At 43.8% G+C, this 22,221-nt stretch overlaps 3 protein-coding genes across 4 annotated transcripts in view; 2 read left to right on the top strand and 1 right to left on the bottom strand.

Annotated features, from left to right (window-relative positions):
• The window catches only part of fam20cl (family with sequence similarity 20 member C, like), a 33,337-nt gene extending 31,479 nt beyond the window's left edge, over window positions 1–1,858 (top strand). The window contains exons 8-10 of the mRNA XM_047578088.1: window positions 180–261; window positions 956–1,015; window positions 1,177–1,858. Coding sequence (XP_047434044.1) covers window positions 180–261; window positions 956–1,015; window positions 1,177–1,462 — 428 coding nt within the window. The 3' untranslated portion in view covers window positions 1,463–1,858. The remainder of the gene's footprint in view (window positions 1–179; window positions 262–955; window positions 1,016–1,176) is intronic.
• A 241-nt stretch (window positions 1,859–2,099) lies between these two features.
• baiap2l2b (BAR/IMD domain containing adaptor protein 2 like 2b) lies at window positions 2,100–12,616 on the top strand. The gene is made up of 14 exons (XM_047578093.1): window positions 2,100–2,890; window positions 3,091–3,166; window positions 6,112–6,198; window positions 6,923–6,984; window positions 7,378–7,449; window positions 7,551–7,640; window positions 7,749–7,880; window positions 8,339–8,443; window positions 8,929–9,031; window positions 9,121–9,328; window positions 10,537–10,602; window positions 10,754–11,126; window positions 11,213–11,256; window positions 12,042–12,616. Exons 1-14 carry the CDS (start codon window positions 2,837–2,839, stop codon window positions 12,115–12,117), a joined length of 1,548 nt encoding a protein of 515 aa, XP_047434049.1. The 5' UTR covers window positions 2,100–2,836; the 3' UTR covers window positions 12,118–12,616.
• The window catches only part of pvalb7 (parvalbumin 7), a 41,762-nt gene continuing 32,153 nt past the window's right edge, over window positions 12,613–22,221 (bottom strand). The window contains exons 1-5 of one of the 2 annotated variants that reach the window (XM_047578114.1): window positions 18,354–18,528; window positions 14,708–14,776; window positions 14,459–14,588; window positions 14,266–14,375; window positions 12,613–13,352 (exon numbers count right to left, since the gene is read on the bottom strand). In XM_047578114.1, coding sequence (XP_047434070.1) covers window positions 13,327–13,352; window positions 14,266–14,375; window positions 14,459–14,588; window positions 14,708–14,776; window positions 18,354–18,513 — 495 coding nt within the window. In that variant the 5' untranslated portion in view covers window positions 18,514–18,528 and the 3' untranslated portion in view covers window positions 12,613–13,326. Of the gene's footprint in view, window positions 13,353–14,265; window positions 14,376–14,458; window positions 14,589–14,707; window positions 14,777–18,353; window positions 18,529–22,221 lie in introns of those variants that run through there. The other variant, XM_047578115.1, reaches the window with a different exon arrangement.

Genomic DNA, 22,221 nt, shown 5'->3' with positions numbered 1-22,221 from the left:
TAAGACTCTTAAGTGCTGTCTGGATAAACAACAGGTAATATACAAGAAAACAAATACCTGCAAAAAAAAAGAAAGAACGACGACAAACTAGCCTTTAAAACCTGTAGATGTTTATTTAAGAATATAACATGTTTAAGGTTCAAAGTGAAGCATCAAAATCCCTCCTTCTCTTCCCCCAGGTAACATGGACAGGCACCACTATGAAACCTTTGAGAAGTTTGGCAACAATACGTCTCTGATACACCTCGACAACGGGCGGGGGTGAGTATCTCTGTTGTGTTTCTGTGTGTGTTCGCACAGTATGTGTTGCTGATACTCACCAACATCGTCTTAATTCTGGTATGAGTTTAACTGTACTAGACCAGGAGTCATCAATGTGTTTCAGGCCAAGGACCAAGGGCCCCGACCTACTATATGTGTTTTATATTAAACTCAGCCTAGTGCTATTTATAAATATACATAATTATTAATATTAAGCATTCAAATAATACAAAGGTTCAAATATGTTTTTTTTTTATTTCAAATGCAATATATATATATGTATGAAATTAATAGATAAAGAAAATAAATCAAAGTGATCCATTTTGCCAAAGCTGCACTGTTAGCTTATGATTGGAGCCTCGTGATTGGCTTAGAAGCTAGAGGGGCGGGGCCTACTGTGTACAGGAAGTAAAGATTGACAGGTGTAGTGTGATGCTCTGTTGAGACAGCTCCCGTATGAGTGAATGCTGAGTGAAACATGACGTTTCTGCCTCATGTTAATAATTTATTTAAAGAAATTAAAATTTTTGAGGGAAAACTGAAATAAAAAATTAAAAATGTCTAATCAACCAAAGCTTTTGCGCCCCCCCCCCCCCCCCCCTGCAGTACCTCTGCAGACCCCTAGGGGTTGCGGGCCTCCTGTTGAAGACCTATGTGCTAAACTTAATTTAATTTCGGTTCCTTCTCACCGTAGATTCGGGCGTCACTCCAAAGATGAGCCGTCCATCTTAGCTCCACTGGAACAGTGCTGCAGGTAAAGTGTAAATGTGCATTATTTTAACCTAATTTAATATTTGTCTTCTGCAAGTAATAATCATCTTAATATGATACAAGTTCATGCCTCAGCTCAAGAAGTGAAATCACACGTCCATCGTGACCGTCTCCACCTTTTTTTCCACGTTGCTCTTCCTCCAGAATCCGCCGCTCCACTTGGCTGCGGCTGCGCCTCCTGTCTCTGCCCCAGTATCGCCTCAGCGACGTGATGAGAGCCTCCCTTTCCCGGGACCCCCTCCACCGCGCGGCCCCGGTGCTGGCGGAGCCGCACCTCCACGCTCTCGACCGCCGCTTGAAAACCGCGCTGGACGCCGTGAGCCGCTGCCAGAAACGACGCGGGCGGGACGGAGAGGAGGAGGAGGAGGAGGAGGAGGTCATTTACGACGACCTCGCCTATTTGAAAGACGTGGTCACTCCTTCTGGGTAGCGCAGCCGCAGACGCCTCCTCACGTCACGTCGCGGTTCGTTATAACACCGGATGCTGCAAAGTGAAAGTTGATGGCAGACGAACCGTCACAGAAACCGAATTCATGTCTAACCGGTAAAACCAGCATGTTCAAGCATCCAAATTGATTTACTCTATTTGTTCTGTTGACTTACTGTGCCTGACATTCGTCCGTGTCGTGATGACATCACGGCCTTGAATATTGCCTCTTTCTTTCTCCATGATATCATCACAGTATCGGTTTTTCCTGTATTAAAAAGGTGATGGCGCCAAATCAAATATTTTTATTTATTTTTTATCTTGTATCATTCACGGTTTCAGTTTTTGTCTGAACTCATCCAGTTCAAACGCCTTTTAGAGAAAATGACTCTTCGTTTACTTCAACCACATTCGGTTACCACACCGATCAGCCATATCATTATGACCACATTGACATTGACCGTCTTGTGACAGTTCATTGTTCTGCTGGGAAACTTTTGGACCTCACATTCATTCATATGGATGTTACTTAGATATGTAGCACCCACCTAGACCAGACCAGACCAGACCAGACACCCCCACCCCATACACATGACACCCCCAGCAGGATTCAGCCTGACACACACACACACAAAAACGGTTTAGGAACAACAACAACAAAAAAAAAAACATGACCTGGCCTCACTAAATTCACTAAATCCCAAACTGATCTAGTGTCTGTGGGATGATCCTCCACTCCCCCCACTAACAACATCATGTTGTGAGTGTGACCTTGTCGACATATTTGCAGTGTGTTGGTCATAGATGTTTGACGTCTCTCTGTCTGTGACTGACTGAGAAGATGTTTTGTGTCGTACAGACTCGAGCATCCGTCCCCGTTTTGTCTCAGCTTTGCCGATGTCGCCCCCTCACGTGTGAGTTCACGTCACAGCTGGTTAGGCAGCCGGCCGTCCCTCTCCTCCTTTCCTTTCAGCGCCCCGATCAATAATTCACTGGGCCCGGCCGTATCGATGGCACCCGCTCGCTCCCTTTTCTTCTTTTTCCCAAACTCGCTGGCTCGTCCTTTCCGCGAAAAAAAAACTGCTGCTGACGAGGCCGGTGAAAGAGCTCGTTAACGGACGACTTCAAAAGGCCGGAGACGGGAACGCGGCATCATTCTCAGAGACAGGTGTTATCGGCGGTCGGAGCCGTAGGACTCACATCGGAGGTGACTTTCACTCCTTAAAGGCGCCGACACCGGGAGGAGGCCTGAGGAAACTCACTCCCAAGTTTTAATGGGAACACAGAGTTTTTGCGCAAGTTTGCTCTGACAATATTATTTCAAGGCTTTTTTTTATTTTGTGTCTGAATTTAACATCATCTTAGAAGTCGACCATCATGGCAGGAGTCAGCAGTGACCATCTGCACAAATCAACTTTAGCCGTCTACTCGGTGAGTGTGTTCTGCATCTGTTCTCTCCGCTGCTTCTGTGAAAATGTGGCTTTGATGAGATGTTTTAAAATGAAAAAGAAGAATTCAAATCAATCGTGTGTTATTACGTGACCTGCAGGTGAGTACGAAGCAGTTTAATCTGACTTAAAGTTGCCCCTGAGTTTGATAAATGTTTCTTTTTCCTGTGTGTGTTGACGTAGAACTTGATGGAGCACTTCAACCCCGGCCTCCAGAAGCTCGTTGCCCTGGGGAACAGCTACGTAAACGCTTTCCAAGGTGAGTGAGTGGTTAAGTAGAGCGCGTTTAATGCATATTTGATGTTTGCAGTGTCTCGTAGTAGGTCCACATGCGTGGCATCGCAGAAGTCACAACCGACTCGTTTAAGGTGCAAATCAGCAACGCGTGAATTCTTAGTTAGTGGAAATATTTAAGAGACTGATATGAGATGCATGATATATACGTTTTCGTTTTTGGGTTCTTTTTTTTAATCCACCAGCCAGTCATAGTTTACTTGTCTTTAAACTTTAAGTTGTTGGTTTTCTGTCTGAAGTCACGATACATTGAGTAGATCTGCTGAAATCTGGTATTATCCTGTAAAAACACGAAACCTGAAGTTTATATTTCAGTTCTGATAACATTATGTAGAGGGTCTGGGCGTTTTACCGGTTCATATCTTATGATATGGATTTTTAATACAGTGGGGGAAAAAAGTATTTGATCCCCTGCTGAATTTGTAAGTTTGCCCACTTCCATAGAAATGATCAGACTCTGGTTTTTATGGTTGTTTACTGGTTATGGGTATAGACAGAATATCAGTCGAAAATGCATAAAAAACACACAATCTAAAAGTTATAAATTGTTATGTATTTTATTAAGGGAAATAAGTATTTGATCCCCAACAATTCACTTAGAATTCAGGCTCCTACAGATTGGCTGGTGCGCATGTGGCACACAGCTGTGCTCAGTCAACTAATTACCAATACTCCTGATCTTAACTCGTCATGTATATAAAGCACACCTGCTCTAAGAATCAGTTTCTTACATTCCAACTTCTACAGCACCATGGGCAAGACCAAAGAGCTGTCAAAAGATGTCAGGGACAAGATTGTAGACCTGCACAAGGCTGGTATAGGTTACAAAACCATCAGCAAAAGGCTTGGTGAGAAGGTGACAACTATTGGTGCCATTATTCGCAAGTGGAAGACCCATAAAAGGACCATCAACTGTCCTCGGTCTGGAGCTCCCCGCAAAATCTCGCCTCATGGAGTGAGGATGATGATGAGAAAGGTGAGGGAGCAGCCTAAAACAACACGGCAGGAGCTTGTTAATGATCTGGAAGCAATTGGGACCTCCGTCACCAAGAAAACAGTTGGCAACACACTGCGCCGTTATGGATTGAACTCTTGCAGTGCCCGCAAGGTCCCCCTGCTCAAGAAGGCACATGTACAGGCCCGCCTTAAGTTTGCCAGTGAACATCTAAATGACTCAGAGAAGGCTTGGGAGAAAGTGCTGTGGTCTGACGAAACCAAAGTTGAGCTATTTGGCATTAACTCGACCCGCCGTGTTTGGAGGATGAAAAAACGTGAGTATGACCCAAAGAACACCATACCCACGGTTAAGCATGGAGGTGGAAACATCATGTTTTGGGGCTGTTTTTCAGCAAAGGGTACAGGGCAACTTCACCGCATTATGGGGCCAATGAATGCAGCCATGTACTGTAACATCTTGGACAAAAACCTTCTTTCCTCAGCAAGAACACTGAAGATGCCTCGTGGTGGGTTTTCCAACATGACAATGACCCAAAACATACTGCCAGGACAACAAAGGAGTGGCTCAAGAAGAAGCATATTAAGGTCATGGAGTGGCCTAGTCAGTCTCCAGACCTTAACCCGATCGAAAACCTGTGGAGGGAGCTGAAGCTCCGAGTTTCCAAGAGGCAGCCAAGAAACTTGAAGGATTTAGAGACTGTCTGTAAAGATGAATGGGCCAAAATCCCTCCTGCGCTGTGTGCAAACCTGGTGACCAACTACAAGAAACGTCTCATCGCTGTGCTTGCCAACAAAGGTTTCTCTACAAAGTACTGACTTGTGTTGTGCTTGGGGATCAAATACTTATTTCCCTTAATAAAATACATAACAATTTATAACTTTTAGATTGTGTGTTTTTTATGCATTTTCGACTGATATTCTGTCTATACCCATAACCAGTAAACAACCATAAAAACCAGAGTCTGATCATTTCTATGGAAGTGGGCAAACTTACAAATTCAGCAGGGGATCAAATACTTATTTCCCCCACTGTATACCGACATACCGGTGTATTTGATCACTCAGCGCTCGGGAAACGGCACCGTTTCAGACCATTTTTTAAATGTAATGCTTTTAAACACACATGATGCAACTGCTGATGGAAAAATGAAGACGACTTGTGACACAAAACGGTGCCTTGTAGGTTGTTTGGGTTTTTTTCAGGGTGACCAGACGTCCCCGTTTTGGACGACCTGTCTCTGGGCTAAAGCTGTCTATGAAAATGTCCCCATTTTTAGCTTTTTATGAATGATTAAAAAAAAAAAAAAAAAAAATGTTGAGCATAGACTACAGTTATTACGGTAGTGGTACGGCTGCTATTGACATTACACACAGTTTAAATATGTTTAAATGTGAATAAAAATAAACTGTAATTGTCCACATTTCTTCATTTCATCTTGAAAAAAAATCTTTATTCAGTATTAATATGTAATATATGTTGATCCTCAGTCAATCTACTGCATTAATTCATGTCTCAACCAGTAGAAAATGTTGGGAACACTTGATTATGCATAAAAATAATACTATACATTCCTGGTCATACTGTCCGTCCCTATTATGAAGATAATGATGAAGATGATGATTTGAGTTTACCTGTCACACATCCTCCCTCTGTGTTCATCACAATTTTTACCACACGTGTCAGATCGGTAGTCGGCTGAGGAACCTGCATATTTAATGCGCCTCTGTGCCTGATAAAACAAGAGCCGGTCGTCGGCCGCAGGGCAACAGGGCAGCGTCGTAAAACTATCCTCTCTGGCACGAGGCTCCTGTTCCTGGACCAAAATCACATATCGCATGTCAGCTCTGAAAGAACAGGTGGACCCAGTTTGGAGCATTTAGTCCGGCTGTGATGTCACTGACGTTACATCGTGAAAAAAAAAAAATTAATGTGTGTGTGTGTGTGTGTTGCAGCGTTAGCAGTTTGCAGTGAAGCCTACTTCAGCGCCGTGGCAAAGATGGGCGACCAGGCCCTTCACACACTCTCCTCTCGCTCCTTTGGTAAGTGTGTGTGTGTCATTGTGTGTTACGTACATTTGGCGTCCAAGCATCACATCACCAGTCACACTGGAGATGATCAAATACCACAAAACGTTGTCGCCCTCAGTCCCTCATCCTCTCTTCTTCTTGTGTGTTTGTGCGTCCTCCTCCCTGCGTGTGCAGCACTAAACCGCGCATGAGTGCGTCTCCATCTCCCGAGTGTCACTTTCTCTCTGACCCTTTGTGCGCGCGGTAGCATTGTTAGTGGTGATTAGCATTGTGCTAGCGCGCGCCCGTACATCGTTCTCGAGCGCGGCGCGGGCCCACGTGGTTCCCGCCAGACTCGGCTATAAACCCGGAGCGTCAGGGAGCCGCAGCGTGACCAGGATCCCTATTAAGTGGCGAAACCTTGAATTATGGATGAGGACGGTCTTTCAGCTGCACTCACCTCATTAGTTCAACCACAGTCTATGATAACAGGCCGAGTCCAGAGGCCCGGCGTTCTGCCGTCCAGCTGCTCGGATCAAAGGAGTCTCTGGATAACCGCTCGAGCAGCGAATGTAAATTCACACTAATCGTGAATTACGTCGGGGTCGTTTGTGCGAGATTGAGATTTGAATGAAAAATCTGCTCTAATGGCTGTTTTTTTTTTTTTTTTTGCCATACCAAATAATTACAACCAAGTTAAGAAGTAGCTTTTGATTTTTTCGATGTGACCTGAGTCTGAAACTTTGCCTTCAAACAGGAGACGTCCTGATCCAGATCTCAGAAACTCAGAGGAGACTCACAGCAGAGATGGAGGGAGTGGTCAGTGCATCTCCTCAGTAAACACACAATATCTGAAGCTGTAAAAAAAGGAAAACATGTAAAAGTATAAACTGTTTTTTTGTGCTTGGTGTTGGTTAAGTTGGTGAAATACTTTAATATCTTTTTGCATGTTGCCGATAGAATTAAACCTGTTTTTCAGTAAAACCAGTTTGTCCTTCCACTGCTTTTTGACACTGGACACAAATCCTTGTACTTAGCTGGAGCGGCTTTCAGTCGTGTGAACGAGCAGTGGCCTCTGATTAAAGGCGCACATTTGCACAGAGAATTTGACCAAACAACACAGTCCTGATAACCTGATAACGAGAATCACTGTGTGAACACGGGAACTGTTTCCGTAATGATCGAGTTTCATCGTCTCTCGTCCTGCTGCAGTTTCGATGGTTCCAGATAGAAGTGTTGCAAGCGATGGAGAAGAACATCAAGCTGGACGAGGAGTACATCGAGGTGAGTTTCTATACGCTGTGCCACTGCAGTTGTTACGTGTAAAGAACCACGGCGTGAGTTGAGAAACGTTAACCGGTCGTAAACGTGTCCGTGCTCTTCAGGGGAGTCGCAGGGTGTACGAGCTGGAGGTGAGGAACCAGGCGGAGGCTTTAGAGAAACAGCTCAGACGAGGAACATTCAGAGACTCTCTGGTAATTATAAAAACATACATTGTTATAAATGATGCACAGGCACATATAGAATGAAATATGTTGTTTCAGGTGTCGTGTCTTCGTGTTTGTGTGTGTGTGTGCGTCTAGGAGAGTAGTGAGTACATGGTGTATCTGAGGCAGAGCCAGCAGGAGATCCTGAAGGAGGAGGAGAGGAGGTATCGCTTCCTGGCAGAGAAACACTGCGGCCTCACCCAGTCGCTGCTGTTCCTCATAAACAAGGTGCACACACACGCACACACACACACACACACACGCACACACACACACACACACACACACACACACATCCAGGTGAACTCGGGGCTTATCTGCGCCCTGTAGGTGATGCAATGCTGGATCAATTCCACATGTTTTTTTTGTTTAAAGTGGTTCCCGTCGCCATAGTAACGTGGCGCAAAGCCGGGACGCTCCGGGCCGCGGTTCATCCTTCGTGTTGTTGCTCGGCGGCAACATGATTTTAACGGCCCGGTGAAGAGTGTAACGCTGAGTTTACGGCTCTTCATCGGGGCCGCGCTGCGTTTTTTTTTATTCCAGCCGTGTGATGGGACGTTAATCGCTTGATTATCTGACGAAACCCGCGTCCCGACGCCCATTATCTCGTGTACCGGAGCGCGCGCGTCAATCTCGCCGCCGCCCGATCGGGTCGAGACGTTGATGAGCTGCTCCTCTGCTTTCAGACCGGCGCGTCTCTTCAGCAGAAGGCGGACGGATGGAAGGACAAAGTGAACGAGACCCGCGGCTCCAGGTCCCGGACGCCCACTCACTCAGACCAAGAGGCGCAGGTACAGACGCTTTACCCGTCGGACTCAGTGGCACCATTCATGAAAAGCCGCACACTGCAGATGATGAGTCTGTGGTGCAGGAAGTTACTCCAAGCGTCCGGCGGCGTCACAGGTCGCGTCAGTCGACTTCATTTGTCTTTAAAATATCATGTTTACTAATGCGTCTACTCCACCGTGCATAAATACACAATACGGTGCTTAGTATGTTAATTAAAGCTGAAGTTGTGTCACTGAAAACGTCCCACAGGACGTTCTGAACTTAATTGATTTTGTCACAGCTGAAAGTCATTGTTAAATGAGAGCATTTTTTTATTTATTTTTCTAATGAGAGAACAGAGTTTATGATTCTACGCAAAGTCTCCAGATTGTTTCTGTTCCACCAGCTGCTGAATTTAATAAGTGCATTATTCTCAATAAAACAGACCTTAAAGAAACAGAGTGTGTGGATGCAGCGCTGCATTTATTCTGTGCGTGTTGTGTCTCAGCTTCGAGGCTCGGTGAGTTCCCTGCTGCAGACGGTGGCCAGAGACGAGGACATGTCCTGGGCCAGGAGGGAGCAGCAGGCGCTGGGAGGAGTTCCCTCCAGAGGTGGGAGGTTGTTGAGCTCATTAGTGTGAAATAACCTGAAGCCGGATAAGCTCAAGTGTTAAGTGTTGCCTTTGACCTTTGCCCCTCAGCACCGTCTCCCCTCCCGAGTCGCTCTCGCTCCAGTTCGGTCGGAGAATCTCTGGGTCTCGGAGGAGGCAGAGCCATGAGAGCCCTGGTCTCTCACCCGTCCTCGTCCAACCCCAAGCTCCTGCCCTTCAACAGGGGAGAGACCGTCACCGTGCTGGTTCAGGAGCCGCGTAACGGCTGGTTGTACGGCCGCACGGACAGCAGCCTGCGGTGGGTTTGTCTGAAAACGCTCACTCGCTCATTTAAGCCTCGGCTTTATCACGTCTCACCGGCTTTTTAAATGAAATGCTCTGCGTGTGCGTCACTGACCGGGATGAGTTTATTCCTGTTTTCTTTACCTTCTTTAACTTCCTTGTTATTTTCAGAGCAGAGCGGAATAAACTTTTATGCTGAAGCTTCTAAAGGAGATGCTAATAATATTGCTAATGTATCATAAAAAAAAACAGATGTCGCTCAAGGCTGTTTACTCACATGTGTGGGCAGCAGGTTGATGAAAAAGACAAATGTTGGGAAAAATGCGTATGCAACAGACGACTCACGTTCTGGAGCAGAAACGTTTCCAACAAACAGTGGAACTTTTTATATTTACTACATTAAACTATTAGAGGAAATGTAAAGTGTCCAGTATTTTACATGAGTTTCTGCTTATCAGGAGCACAGACAGGATGATGCTGCTTCGTCTGAAAATCACGCTACACTCTAAAAAGTGGGTTTGTGTAGTAGTTGAAGTAGAAGTAGTTTTCTGCGAGTCAAGTTTCTTCAGGTTTCGTTTTTGTTTGCTGGCGTCACGACATTTTTTTCAGATTTTTTCAGAAACACGTTTGGCTCCTTTTGGCTAAATGTCTTTTTTTTGCCCTGAAAGTCATAAATTAATCAATTTATTTGGTTTATTTGGTTTCATTAGATTAAAATACTGAACATTATCTTCAAATACACTTCACACACACACGTCGTGTCATAAGAAGCATGTGGAGCCTGTAAATCGAGCTTCTCTTGGACGTTATATCTGGCGGCTCAGTGGATCAGTGGTCAGTGAATGTTGTTTGTCTCTGTGTTTGCCCTCGGAGGTGAACCCCGCCTCTGCCCGGATGACTTGAAACCTGAAACCAAACTGTTCTGACTTTACTTTTGTGTAAAACTAATAATTTAGTTGAAAAATGATAAACTTCTAAGTGGAAGTTCCTTAAATTTAAGTCGTATGGATGTAAACTGTTGATTTCAGAGCATTTAAATTATTAACTGTGTCTGACTCAAATCAGTTGCAAACTTAAGTTTAAGTCATTTTTTGTTTTTTAAGTTGGTCCAACAATGTTCTTTTTTGCGTGTCCTTATTATTTACTTCCACGTGTCCTGGTATAAAGACAAAGGATACGTGGAGTCTTCTGTTTCCTAACGCACTATCGTCTCGTCTCCTTCAGTCAGGGCTGGTTCCCCGCTGCGTACGTGGCACCTGTCGAGGATTTATCCAACACATTAACAGCAGGGTAGGTGTTGTCAGAATCAGAAACTAATCCCCTCCGCAGAACGTCCGTCCTGTTATCTAAAAAAACATCCTTCTTTCTAAGAAGAAGTTCTGTTTGTCTCTCAAAGAAACGTTACAGATCATCGTTGTGACTTCCTGCGTTTTCTCCACAGTGGAGTTTCTCTGAGGCGCCACAGTGTGAACAACCTGCCCGACTCCAGCGACACCTACGCCGTGCAGGCGGAGAGCAAGAGCTACGGCGATATCCCTCCGCCGGCCACGCCCGCCCGCCGGGCCTCCGTGGACCTGCGGCCCAACTCTCCGCTCCCCGAGAAGAGGGCGGAGCCGCACGCGGACGCGAAGCCCAATCAGGCGAAGGGCCACAACGAAAACCCACCTCCGCCTCCCGCCCCTCCACCACCGCCACCACCACCTCCACCTCCTCCTGCTCCTCCACAAAGCCTGAACCTCAGAAGGGCGTCGGTGGATTATCGGCCGGCCTCTCCCCTCCCCGACAAGAAGGGCGACTCGGCGTCTGACGTCCAGGTGATGTAGTAACTTCTAGAATCAAGTAATTCTCTTCTAAACACAGTAAAACCAGTTCACTAATCCTGATCCTCTTCGTCTCGTAGGCGTTATCACCTCACGGGCCGCCGGAAAACCCACTGTTTCCCAGGTAACTCCTCAAAATCTCCTTTTATCAGAATTCAGTGCGTGATTCCTTTTTTATCCAGTCACGCACAGCAATCAGCCACAACATTAAAACCACCTACAGGAGAAGTAGGAAGGACCTTCTTGTGACGATACAACAGAGGCCCCTCTCCTCACCCCTCATCCCATTAGGACCTAAACCCCCCCCACTAACACCAGTCTGTCACCAGACACCACAGGACGCACTCACAAGGTCCAGACTCTAACGATTCTCTTTTTCCTTCGGCGGCAAAGTGATGCAGCACCACACAATACTAGGAGGGTGGTCATAATGTTATGCCTGATCGGTGCATTACTCATTATGACGTGTTGGTCATATACATCAGGATTATGCCCAGTAATTTGTTGTAGTGTGGGATTCAGTGGACACTTTGATATTTATTTTATATTTCACATGAATCCTCCTCAGTAGTGACAGTTGCATTTTAGACATTTTTTTAAAAAAATATTAAATACAACATCATGTTTAAAAGCAGTTTGAGCTCGTTCTGCATCTTAAACCACGTGTCTTAGCTGAAGCCTGACTCCAGTCGCACGTGTTACACGTTTAAAAGCTACAAACCTCAAAGAGCCAAAACCCGGAAACGACTCTGAAGTCAGTTTCATCTTCCTCACGCCGGGGTCCGGTGTTAGTTTCCGTGCCTACGCAGGGACAGAGCGAGTCTGTGTGTAGCTCAGTATACGTGTTGGCAGGAAGCAGTTGAGTGTGAGCGGTGTTGTGTAACATTTTCCATCATCCTCTTGTTTCAGAGGCACGAACCCCTTCGCCACCGTAAAGCTTCGCCCCACAACCACCAACGACAGATCTGCTCCTCGGATCCCCTGATCCAGTCACACTCCTGGGGGAGGACGGGGGGGAGAGAGGGGGGAGGATACACTTCTTCTTTGTTTGTTTTTTGTATCAGAAGTGCACAATGACATCTCTGAAATGAGAAGGACCTGGAGCCAGGAGGCAGTTTTGTACAGCGTTAGATGAGATGAGTCACTTCTCGTACTAAACTAAAACATTTGTTTGAATGACACTTTGTACAGGATTTAAGTTTTTACTTTAATAGATGTTGTTTTCTTATAGTCAGAGGAGTAAAGAGCAAAACATCTTGTAGATTTTGTTACCTCTTCGTGAAGCCTGATGTTTTAAATGTTTTTATGCTCCACATGTGCTATCGACTTTCTCTTTTAAACGCAGGCAAGAAAAAAAAGAAAAAAAACACATTTCCCCAAAATGTTGACTGTGTATTTGTAATGACTGTCCCAGTGTGTGATGCTTTGAGGTGGATGTTGTGCGTTCTCTGTGAGTAACAATAAGTAAAGAGACGGTTACTCAAGTTTTTTTTTTTTATTATTATTATTCTTATTATTATCATTTCTTACTGAGATCTTGTCTCTCTTCTCAGGGTTCCTTATAAGTGACTTTATTTACTACATCATCTCATCAGAGGCAGGGAGTGAGGAGGAGGAGGAGGAGGAGGAGGAGGAGGAAGGGATACAGGAGAGGAGGTGAGGTGAAGGGAGGTGGATGAGAAAAAAGTTGCGGTGTGGGAGGGAGGTGCACTGACATCCAGAAAAATCAAAACCAATCAAGACAAAAACGCACTACCTGAAATACACAGAGGGAAGGAAATTAAGATTTAAGGAGGAATCTTTGTAACATCTACACCATCTACGACACTAGTACCGCCTGTTTTTAGACCACGTGAAATCATTAAGAATGACTCTGAAATCCGTACAGCATGTGAGGTTAAATACACATATAAAAAAAAAATAATAATAATGATGAGAAATGAAAAAGGAAACAGGCGCCCGTGTGTTTCTCCTCACGTCGACTCCCCCGTCGGCCTGTTTTCGGTCGTGTTCTGCAGAGATCAGGCCTCGTCTGACTCCGAGGGTCCTGGTGGGGGGACGAGTTTGAAGGCGGCAGGTACAAAATGTGAATGCAAGGGGAGGGGGGGCGAAGAGGAGGCGCAGGAAGAAGAAGAAGAAGCAGAAGAAGAAGGAGAAGAAGAAGAAGCAGAGGGGGCGCTCGGCTTCCCCTTCTTTACTCATGCACCAAAGCTTCAAACTCTGGAAAAAAACAAAGAAAACGAGACGGTGATGAAGCAAACTCTAAAAAAAACTCCAAACATGGAGGACGACGTGTCAGTGACAGTGAAAAGTCGTATAATCACAGTCTGGTTTATCTGCTCATCCTGGCCCCATTATTCCCCAAACATGGTTAAAAGTGTTTAGTTAAAAGTGTTTAGTTAAAAGTGTTTAGTTAAAAGTGTTTAGTTAAAAGTGTTTAGTTAAAAGTGTTTAGTTAAAAGTGTTTGGTTAAAAGTGTTTAGTTAAAAGTGTTGAGTTAAAAGTGTTTGGTTAAAGGTGTTTAGTTAAAAGTGTTTAGTTAAAAGTGTTTAGTTAAAAGTGTTTGGGTAAAAGTGTTGAAAGTCTTTAGTTAAAAGTCTTTGGTTAAAGGTGTTTAGTTAAAAGTGTTTAGTTAAAAGTGTCACCACTAGGTGACATGTTTCTACATTACACTGTAGTTTATTTTGGTATCTTCTAAAAGTAGGTCCTAACTAATGCAGGATTCTAAAGTTTAAATAATGTTATTGGTTATTGCAGTGCGGTTGTTTTAGGATTTAGTTTTAAATTAAAACAAATGATACATTTGAGGTTAAATAATTTATCATAATGAGCCTAAAATAAAAGGCTTGGAGCGGAAAGTTTGGAAATATTAAAGGATGAGCTAACTTAGTGCTGGTGCTCATAAGTTTTAATTAAAATCTGTTCGTATTGTTTAATTTGTTTTAAACTTAAACCCCCGTGGACCGTTTTTAAGACTGAGGCAGCGTTTATGAACCCTGTTAAAGCTGAATCCTCTGGAAGCAGTTTCACTATAATAACATAGAAATGTTTGTAGTATCCACTCATCCTCCTCTTCTTCTTCCTCCACCTCCTCTTTTCTTAATATTCTTTAAATATTTTTTCCTTCTCTCACCGTCGATGCCGATCTTTCCGTCTCCGTCTTTGTCGGCGGCGTTGAGGAAAGCTTTTGTCTCGGCGTCGGTCAGATCTCTGCCGTCGTTGGAGAAGCCCTTCAGCACGAACCTGCGACAGAGGAAAGGCGCCCGTGTGACCCGGGTGTTTTTTTTGGGGAGCACGAGGCGGCGGAAAAAGAATATGTCTCTTACTTGAGCTCCTCCTCCTCTATGAACCCGCTGCCGTCCACGTCCAGAACCAGGAAGACCTTCTTGACGTTCTCGGCTGACATGGCCTTCATTCCCACCATTTCAAAGAACTTCTTAGGATCGAACGTGTCGGCTGCGAACGGCAGAGAAAAGAGGTTAGTTTTTTATTCCCCCACGTTAACCGAGTCCACGGTGAATACAAGACCTGTTTCTACTGAGGCTTAACGCGGAGGATTTACTTTGGTTACAGACCTGCGAAGGCATCAAGAGCTTTCTTGATCTCCTCAGCTTTTAAGAGATCTGTCATTGCCATCCTGTCAGCTGCAGAGAGACACAGAGGGGACATAAAAGTCAGAGACTGAAGAACAGTATTTTCCAAAGAGGTGAGTGACGACTCTTTATGTTCCCGTGTGTCGGTAACTGCTGTAAATCAAGGTGAGTGAATACAGTTTACAAAGAAACACAAGGTGAAGTTTGAGCTTGACTGGACGAGACTTATAGGACACATTAAAGTATTCAAGACACGGCCTCTGTGGACATTACGGGGGAGGGGGGGGCTGATCAAAGATCAAAGGATGTGGACGTGAATAAAGTCTGACATGCACCCACACAACTTTCATCCATCCCATCCACCCCTTTCATCCTAAAACATATGTTCAGAATCGTTTGTCCACCTCGTGTCCTGGTGACGTCTTCGCTTGTGCAGAATATGAGTAGATTAGACACTGACCTCCTGAGACCTGACCTTTACTGTGCTATGCATTTTTAATTACTCCATTTCTCTTAATTGTAATTAGTCGGACGTAGAAGTATAGAAACTAAGCATCACCTCTGGACTGGAAAAAATAAACAAATATGTCCAATTTCAATATTATAATACAAAATATGAAACTGTTCTTTGCATGTTTGAACATTGCTGTGTAAAAGCAGATAATGAATTCCCAACGTCCTCAATCGAGTACTTTCTAATTAGCGATTTTATAGCTGCTATAGTTACAATTGGTAGAATTAGATTTTCGCATTGAACTAGAGAAGTTAATAAACAAGTTTTAAGTGTAAAATGTGATGAGGTTTTGTACCTTGTCCACTTTTGTTACGTGATCGTCTGTAGAATGAATCCACTGAAATGATGCTGTCATGTTTTTACTCCAACTAGTATCTAGTTATGAGCATAAACGATTAAATGAAGTAGAATAATCTGCCACAAACCTGAACCTTAACGTCCCCATATGAGGACGCAGGGTCTCAGGAGGTTAAGACTGGGACGTTTCTCTTTGACTACAGAAAGCAGGAATAATAATGCTGCATTTCATGCTCTATACTCAGTTCTTTTATGAAAATGATTTACTAATTAAGTCTAGAGCAATTAGATTTTTTTTCTTTGCCTAATAAATATTAAAATGAATCTACTTTGAATGCACGGGTTAATATATAATTGAGGGACTTTCGAAGTCCATATCTTGCATACGTTTTCATTAAAAGTAAAAATACTAAGGTTTTTATCATCGTGTCTTTACAAAATCCATAGTTATTTATTACAAAAACAATCACTTATTAATACAAAATGACTGTATATCACTAAAATGTAACTAATTTAATAACAACCACCTTGTAATTAGCTAAACAATAAGAATATTGTTTGCCTTTTCGTTGAGATAATCATGACAGTTTAGTTTTTGTTAGTTTATCAAATTTTACATGGAAAATAATAACTTGTATCTGTGCCAGAGAATCAATCACTTTCAGCTAAGTTACTAATTACAATCCTCTAAAGGAAGTGAGTTAAATCCACATCACATGAGCAGCTCCTCCTCTTTATTAGTTATTTAATATAAAGTAGTGTGTTGATTTATCACATGTCAACAGTGTTACTACAATACATTTAGAAATAACTTTCAATTTCAGTTTACTCAGTGGTATATATATATATATATATAATATATATATAATATATATATAAGAATCTTCACATAAAAATGCCACGTGGTGATAGGTTGTAGGCGGCCATGTTGATTTTAGGCCTGATCCCACAATTATATATTGGCCCACATGGTCGGTGTATATGTAGTGAATATTCAGAGGTAACATGAGTGCAGCCGCTTGGACTCATTTATTGTTTTTGGATGTCAAACAATTATCCATTATTTTTCCCATGAACCCATCCAGAGGAAAAAAACTAACAAAAAACAACTCTACATCCCCAAAAGAAGACTGTTACACTGTCATATGTCAATGAAATGTGATTCAGGCTGAGTCCATTTTTTTTTTTGTCTATCATGTAGTAACTCGTAGGTGTCGGTAGGTGTCGCCACTGAGCTGAATGAGCTCAGTCTGTATCAGTTTGAAGCACAAGTGTTGAGTTCTCAACTCAGATGTTTGATGAATGTTTTAGTTTTTTTTATCTATAAAGAAAACAGAGCTCCTGTGTGTGTGTGTGTGTGTGTGTGTGTGTGTGTGTGTGTTTCATTAATCTCTCTGTAAGTCGCACTGTCTCAACCCCAACATAATACTGCCCCCTTATCTTTTCATCTAATCTACGTCTTCTCAACTTTCTCCACAGCTGCTTCTACATGACATGTTACTATTGGCAGCAAAAGCCAGTTAATGAACATGTATCTGTGGTTCTGAAACGTCTCTGACGTGAAATATTACAATAAGAAGCTGCGGTGACATCCGAGTAAGACGTCTTATTAAGTGTTTTTTTATTTGCTGGCGACAGGAAGGTTTGAATGTTTATTAGACTCGAGCCTTTCGATCCGTCTCTCAGCATCGTCGCTGGCGTTCACACGTTCCTCCCGCTTGATTTAAAGTTCACGCTCTTTGACTTTTTAACAGCCTTGACTTTGAAATCCGGAGATGACAGAGAAACTGCCTTGTAATGGAAAGTCTAAATCATTTTTGCATCAACCTAAGTGTCCTTGTAAAAAAAAAACAACAACAACAACAAAAAAAAAAAAAAAAAGTGAACTGCTGACACAACAACGCCGCCGCTGTTCATTCCGCCCTGAAAAATACGACCTCTGTCGTGGATGAGTGAGGTAATTCTCCGGCGCCGTGTTCATCAAACGACAGACTTTCACTGGAGACTTGCCTGTAAGTGCGCTATAAATAAACAGCGGCGGTTGCAGCGTTAAGTTTTTTTTTTTTTTTTCCAGAAAATTGGTTTCAATTTTATGCTGAGGAGGAAAAAAGAGCAGGGGATTAAAAAAAAAAAAACGCTGCAGGTTAAAAGATTGGTTATTGTGGCGATTGTGACACGGACGGAGCAGGTGGGTTATTCACAAAGCAGATTTCATTGAAACAGGTACGTCTCATTGAGCACCTGTGCCCCTCCCCTCCACTCCTCTCCCCTCCCTGTCAAAACAGCAACAGCGATGAACAACATCCCCGACACGTATCTCAACTTGAAGTCATTGCTACTGTGCGGCGGTCGTGCGCACAGACACCTGTTCTCTGTGACACGCGAGCCGAGAAAAACCAGAACCTGCCCCTGACGTCACCGCTCAGGAGAAAAAAGAGGCAACACGAGTCCTCGTGTTTCTGTTGATGCTGCGTTTTCACCTCCTTTTCCTTCCATTTACAGGAGGAAACACAAAGAGCTAAATCCATGAGCGCGGTGCAGTGGGTGCATTTTATTTTATTTTTTTTTATAATTTAAATCAAAGATTGATTTTCTGAGTCAGTCGAGTTCATACCAGACGTTTATACAGAAGAACTCCTACTGTACTTTCTGTAAAATATGTCAGCACAGTGCATCTCCTCTTTATTGTTTACAGACTAGCAAAGACATTTCTTTATTAGCAGAGCTGGTTCACAGCGGCTTAAAGCTCCGTCCGTATTTTCTTCATCAAGCGATTATTCTCGTTTTTTCTTTAGTTTTTGTTTTTTTCTGTCTTACCTGAGTGAAGGGGTGGGCGAGTGCAGCAGAGAGGAGACAAAAGGAGGCCAGGTTGTGGAGGGAGATGAGAGAAAGCGAAGGGCCGGAGATGGAAGGTGAGAGGAGCGAGGACTCGAGGGGCAGGACACAATAAGACTTTTATAGCTGCCTCCAAATGCATAAACACTTAACCCGTGTACCCCCCCCCCCCATGCACCAACCACATCCCCTCCTCTTAGTAACCTCTCTATTTTCAGAAGGGGGGGGGGTTGGCTGTTAAGACGTGACGCAGACACTGTTGGCTTTCTCGCTAACAAAAAAGCAACGCAGGCCTATTAATAATACGGCTTCGTCTCAGCTCCTTTAGACCTTATCTCCACACAGGTGGTCTCACGTTTTCTTCTTCTTCTTCTTCTTTACTTTCTGAACTCTTCTTTTTGTCTCAGCCGCCACCGCTTTGAAAAGATGGAAGGCGTCAACTGAAAAAAAAAGTCATAAATCAGAAATAATAAGATGGAAGAAGGTCAGCAGAGAACGGGAACTGAAAAACTAACTCGACGACGGCGCTAATTCTTCTGTTACGACGCGTTTAAAGAGACAAAAGAGACAAAATCTCTCTCAACAAAAAACCCGCACACATTCACTCTGACTTTCAGCCTCCCGTGTGGGAAAGTTTTCCAGCTCTCTAAAGTAAAAGCTGCACGATGTTATCTGGAGTCTTATAGTAAACGAAAGTGAAAAGCTTCGTATGATCTTATAAATGTCGCCACGTTACAAGGTTGAAGAAGATTAAAGAATCTGTCCGGATAATAAAGAGTTCGCCTCAAAGCGGCTCTGGCCTAATAAATAAAGCGGCGTCTTTTATGCCTTTTATTGGGTTTAAAACCTTGAGCTACTTAGGAAATATATCGTTGCACAAGCCTGCTCTCTCAACACTAGACTTACACCGATCAGCTGTAACATTATGACCACCTTCCTACTTTCATTTTACTTTAATTTAATCTCTTTATTTTACCATTTTTGTGGTTTTTATGAGTTTACTTTTATTTGCAACGAAGCTACGGTGACAAAATGATTTCCTTTGTGGATCATTAAAGTCTAAGTCACTTGTGCCAATGAAACAGTGACTCATCAGAGGATGGACGAGGGTGTCTTGCGGCGTCTGTCTTTGGATCCTCTGGGTTGAGGGGAATTTGTTGGCCAGGTCAACACATCGTGCTGTTTTTCATATTTTTTTTTTAGTTCCTAAACCGTATTGATCGATGTGTATTTATAATTAATGATTAAACTACATAAAGGATCTTAAATGACTTCCACTGTGTGAACTGTTCTGTATAAATACATAGATTCTTATTCAGGATTTCCGACTCTCTTTTTAGGCCGACGTGCTCCAGAAGTTGTATTTTACCCCAAACAACCTCTTGTCACTTCCTGTCTCCTCTTATCTCCTCTTTCCTAATCTCTATTTTATGTCTCCTCCCCTTCAGTTTTCTTCTCTGACACCAATCTTGCTTCTTTTTCTCCGTGTCTAGGTTTTTCCTGTTCCCCCGTCTGTGTTCACGTATCAGTATCTACCACATAGTTTTTGTAACGCCGTCTCTTTTATGTCTTTGTCTCTCCTGTATTTCTATCTCTTTTTGTTTACATGTCTTTTGTGTAGTGGTGTTGTAGACCATGTTGCTCTCGGTTGATCAAGGCCAAGAGAAGAATTCATTTGAAAAACATATTAAAAAATGTATTAAGGTCTTTTTTAATACAGAGAAACTTTTCATTATGAGCACAGAACATCACACTGCTTAGGTAACTAGTGTACAACATCAAGTATTTCTGCCTGCACACACAGTTGCTTTCTAATCGAACTCTTCGTTGCTTATGCTTTTTTTTTTTTTTTTGTTGTGTTGAGTATTATTTGGTGAAGCACAATGTGACATCTGGTCCACATCTGATAAACATCAGCCCAACCACGGTAATAACATCATGATCTCTGCACCTGTGCTCCTCTGCGCTCCCCCGGAGACGACTGCCATTATTCTCACTGCCAACAAGAAGCTCCTCCTAAAGAAAATGTGAGCGTAGCTTGAAGCCGTGAACATTTGTCTACCCTTTTGGCGATCGAGCGTAATTACACAAACGCCGCTGACGGATGCGCATGACATGAACCTACAGTCTTAAGTCCCGTCTCTTCTTTCAGCTCCTTACGGCGATTTGGAAAAAAGCCACACTAACGGCAAAGGTGATTAGGTGGTGATCAGTTGACAGCTCTGCTACTCTCTTCACCCGAGTGTCCAGGTCAGATGATACGACTATAAAGTCAGACATCGACTTACAGCCCAGGCCATCACGGTGCCAAGAGCACCAACTAACAACCTTATGTTCAAACATGGGGTTGGTTATGGACCAACTGCGACTTGCACAGAAGTCCAATAACTGGACACCGCTAGGGTTCAGATCAAGCAGGTCCTTCCTCCCAATCACGCCCCTCCAGGTCTTGCTGCCATTGCCCATGTGAGCGTTGAAGTCCGCCTGCAGGACAATGGAGTCCCCCAGTCGAGGGGGGGCGATCCTGTTTGAGGCGTCTGTCCTAGGGCCTCCAGAAAGGGCGGGTACTCTGAACTGCTGACGTTCCCCGACCCTACGGCGCAGGGAAGCAACCCTTTCGTCACCCAGGACAACTCCAACACACAGGTAAGTAAAAAGTCCACCCCAGCCCTCCGCCTCTCACTCGGAGCAACTCCAGGAAACAAGAGAGTCCAACCCCTCTCCTTGACTTCCAGAGCCGACGCTATGTGTCGAAGCGAGGCCGACTACATCCAGTCGATAACACTCGACCTCTTCCTCAACCTCCGGCTCCTTCCCCGTTAAGAGAGGTGACGTCCCACGCTCAAAGAGCCAGACCGCCAAGGCCCTCGCCTTGGTCTGCTGCCCAATCCACAAAGCACCGGACCCTTCCCGTGCCCCCTGTGGGTGAAACCTTTCTTGGATGCTTCCTAGGTTTTATTTCATCGTCCCTCGACTACAACCTGACAGTAAATTCACAACTGTCCACGTCGGAGGTGGAGTTTCTCTTGACGAAGCCTCCTCCGTCCGTCGGTGCTCCAGCGCCGATACCAAGATGTAAAAGTGTTACATATTGTGAAATACAGAGTAATCGCTTAGAAAAACTTTTGTTATTCAAAAAAACCCATTGTTCTTCCAAGGTCAAATCTATTTTTTTTATTTTATTAGCCGCTCTATGGTACTCACCAAAGCAGAGAACGAAACAGAGAAAAAATAAGGGTTGTAAACATTTTAAAGAGTCATATCTGTCATTTTTTTTTTAACTGTGTTCCTCAACAACACCAAGCATAAAAGAAGGCTAAATAAAACGCCTGTCTCTGTCCCTCCGTGTCCTGCACTGACCCTCTGTTCTCTCAGTGTCCTGTTCTGAGACTCTCTTAGCCTTCTCCTCTCGATTGAATTACCCCCTCATCAGCACTTTGCTGCATTGTAGAACGGTAGGAGCGGGCGGGAGGAGGGGGGGTGTAGCTGCGAGGACAACATGCTGGAAGGATTTGTCGTGACGGAAGCTGAGGTTCGAGTAGCGTTGCTGGACAGAGACGCAGAGACACATGTGGACGGGGTTAATGCAAAGAGAATGCTGCGATGATTGAGGAGGACAAGGACGAGGAGTTTGGAGACACCAGAGACAAATAATGGGGAAAAACTGAAGAGAACTGGAGGTTGTTGGATTGTTAAATACAGAAAATGAAAAACAATGTAAAAGTGAGAGTTGCATAAACAGATGCACAAATCAAACTGAGCATATGAAGTCACTGACAGACGGAGAAAGACTGTGAGAGGAATTCAATGTGTTTTTAATGACCAGCTTGTTATTCAGCGACAGGTGGAG

Source organism: Mugil cephalus, chromosome 2 (assembly GCF_022458985.1).
Source record: "Mugil cephalus isolate CIBA_MC_2020 chromosome 2, CIBA_Mcephalus_1.1, whole genome shotgun sequence".
NCBI classification, from domain to species: Eukaryota; Metazoa; Chordata; class Actinopteri; order Mugiliformes; family Mugilidae; genus Mugil; species Mugil cephalus.
Note: the sequence above shows the minus strand (reverse complement) of the source record. Positions and strands in the feature narration are given on the sequence as shown.

Excerpts from the sequence above, each read along its gene's own strand:
- baiap2l2b (XM_047578093.1), top strand. The coding sequence starts at position 2,837 with ATGGCAGGAGTCAGCAGTGACCATCTGCACAAATCAACTTTAGCCGTC. Across the intron at positions 3,167-6,111 it reads CTACGTAAACGCTTTCCAAG|CGTTAGCAGTTTGCAGTGAA; the intron begins GTGAGTGAGTGG and ends TGTGTGTTGCAG. Across the intron at positions 8,444-8,928 it reads ACTCAGACCAAGAGGCGCAG|CTTCGAGGCTCGGTGAGTTC; the intron begins GTACAGACGCTT and ends GTTGTGTCTCAG.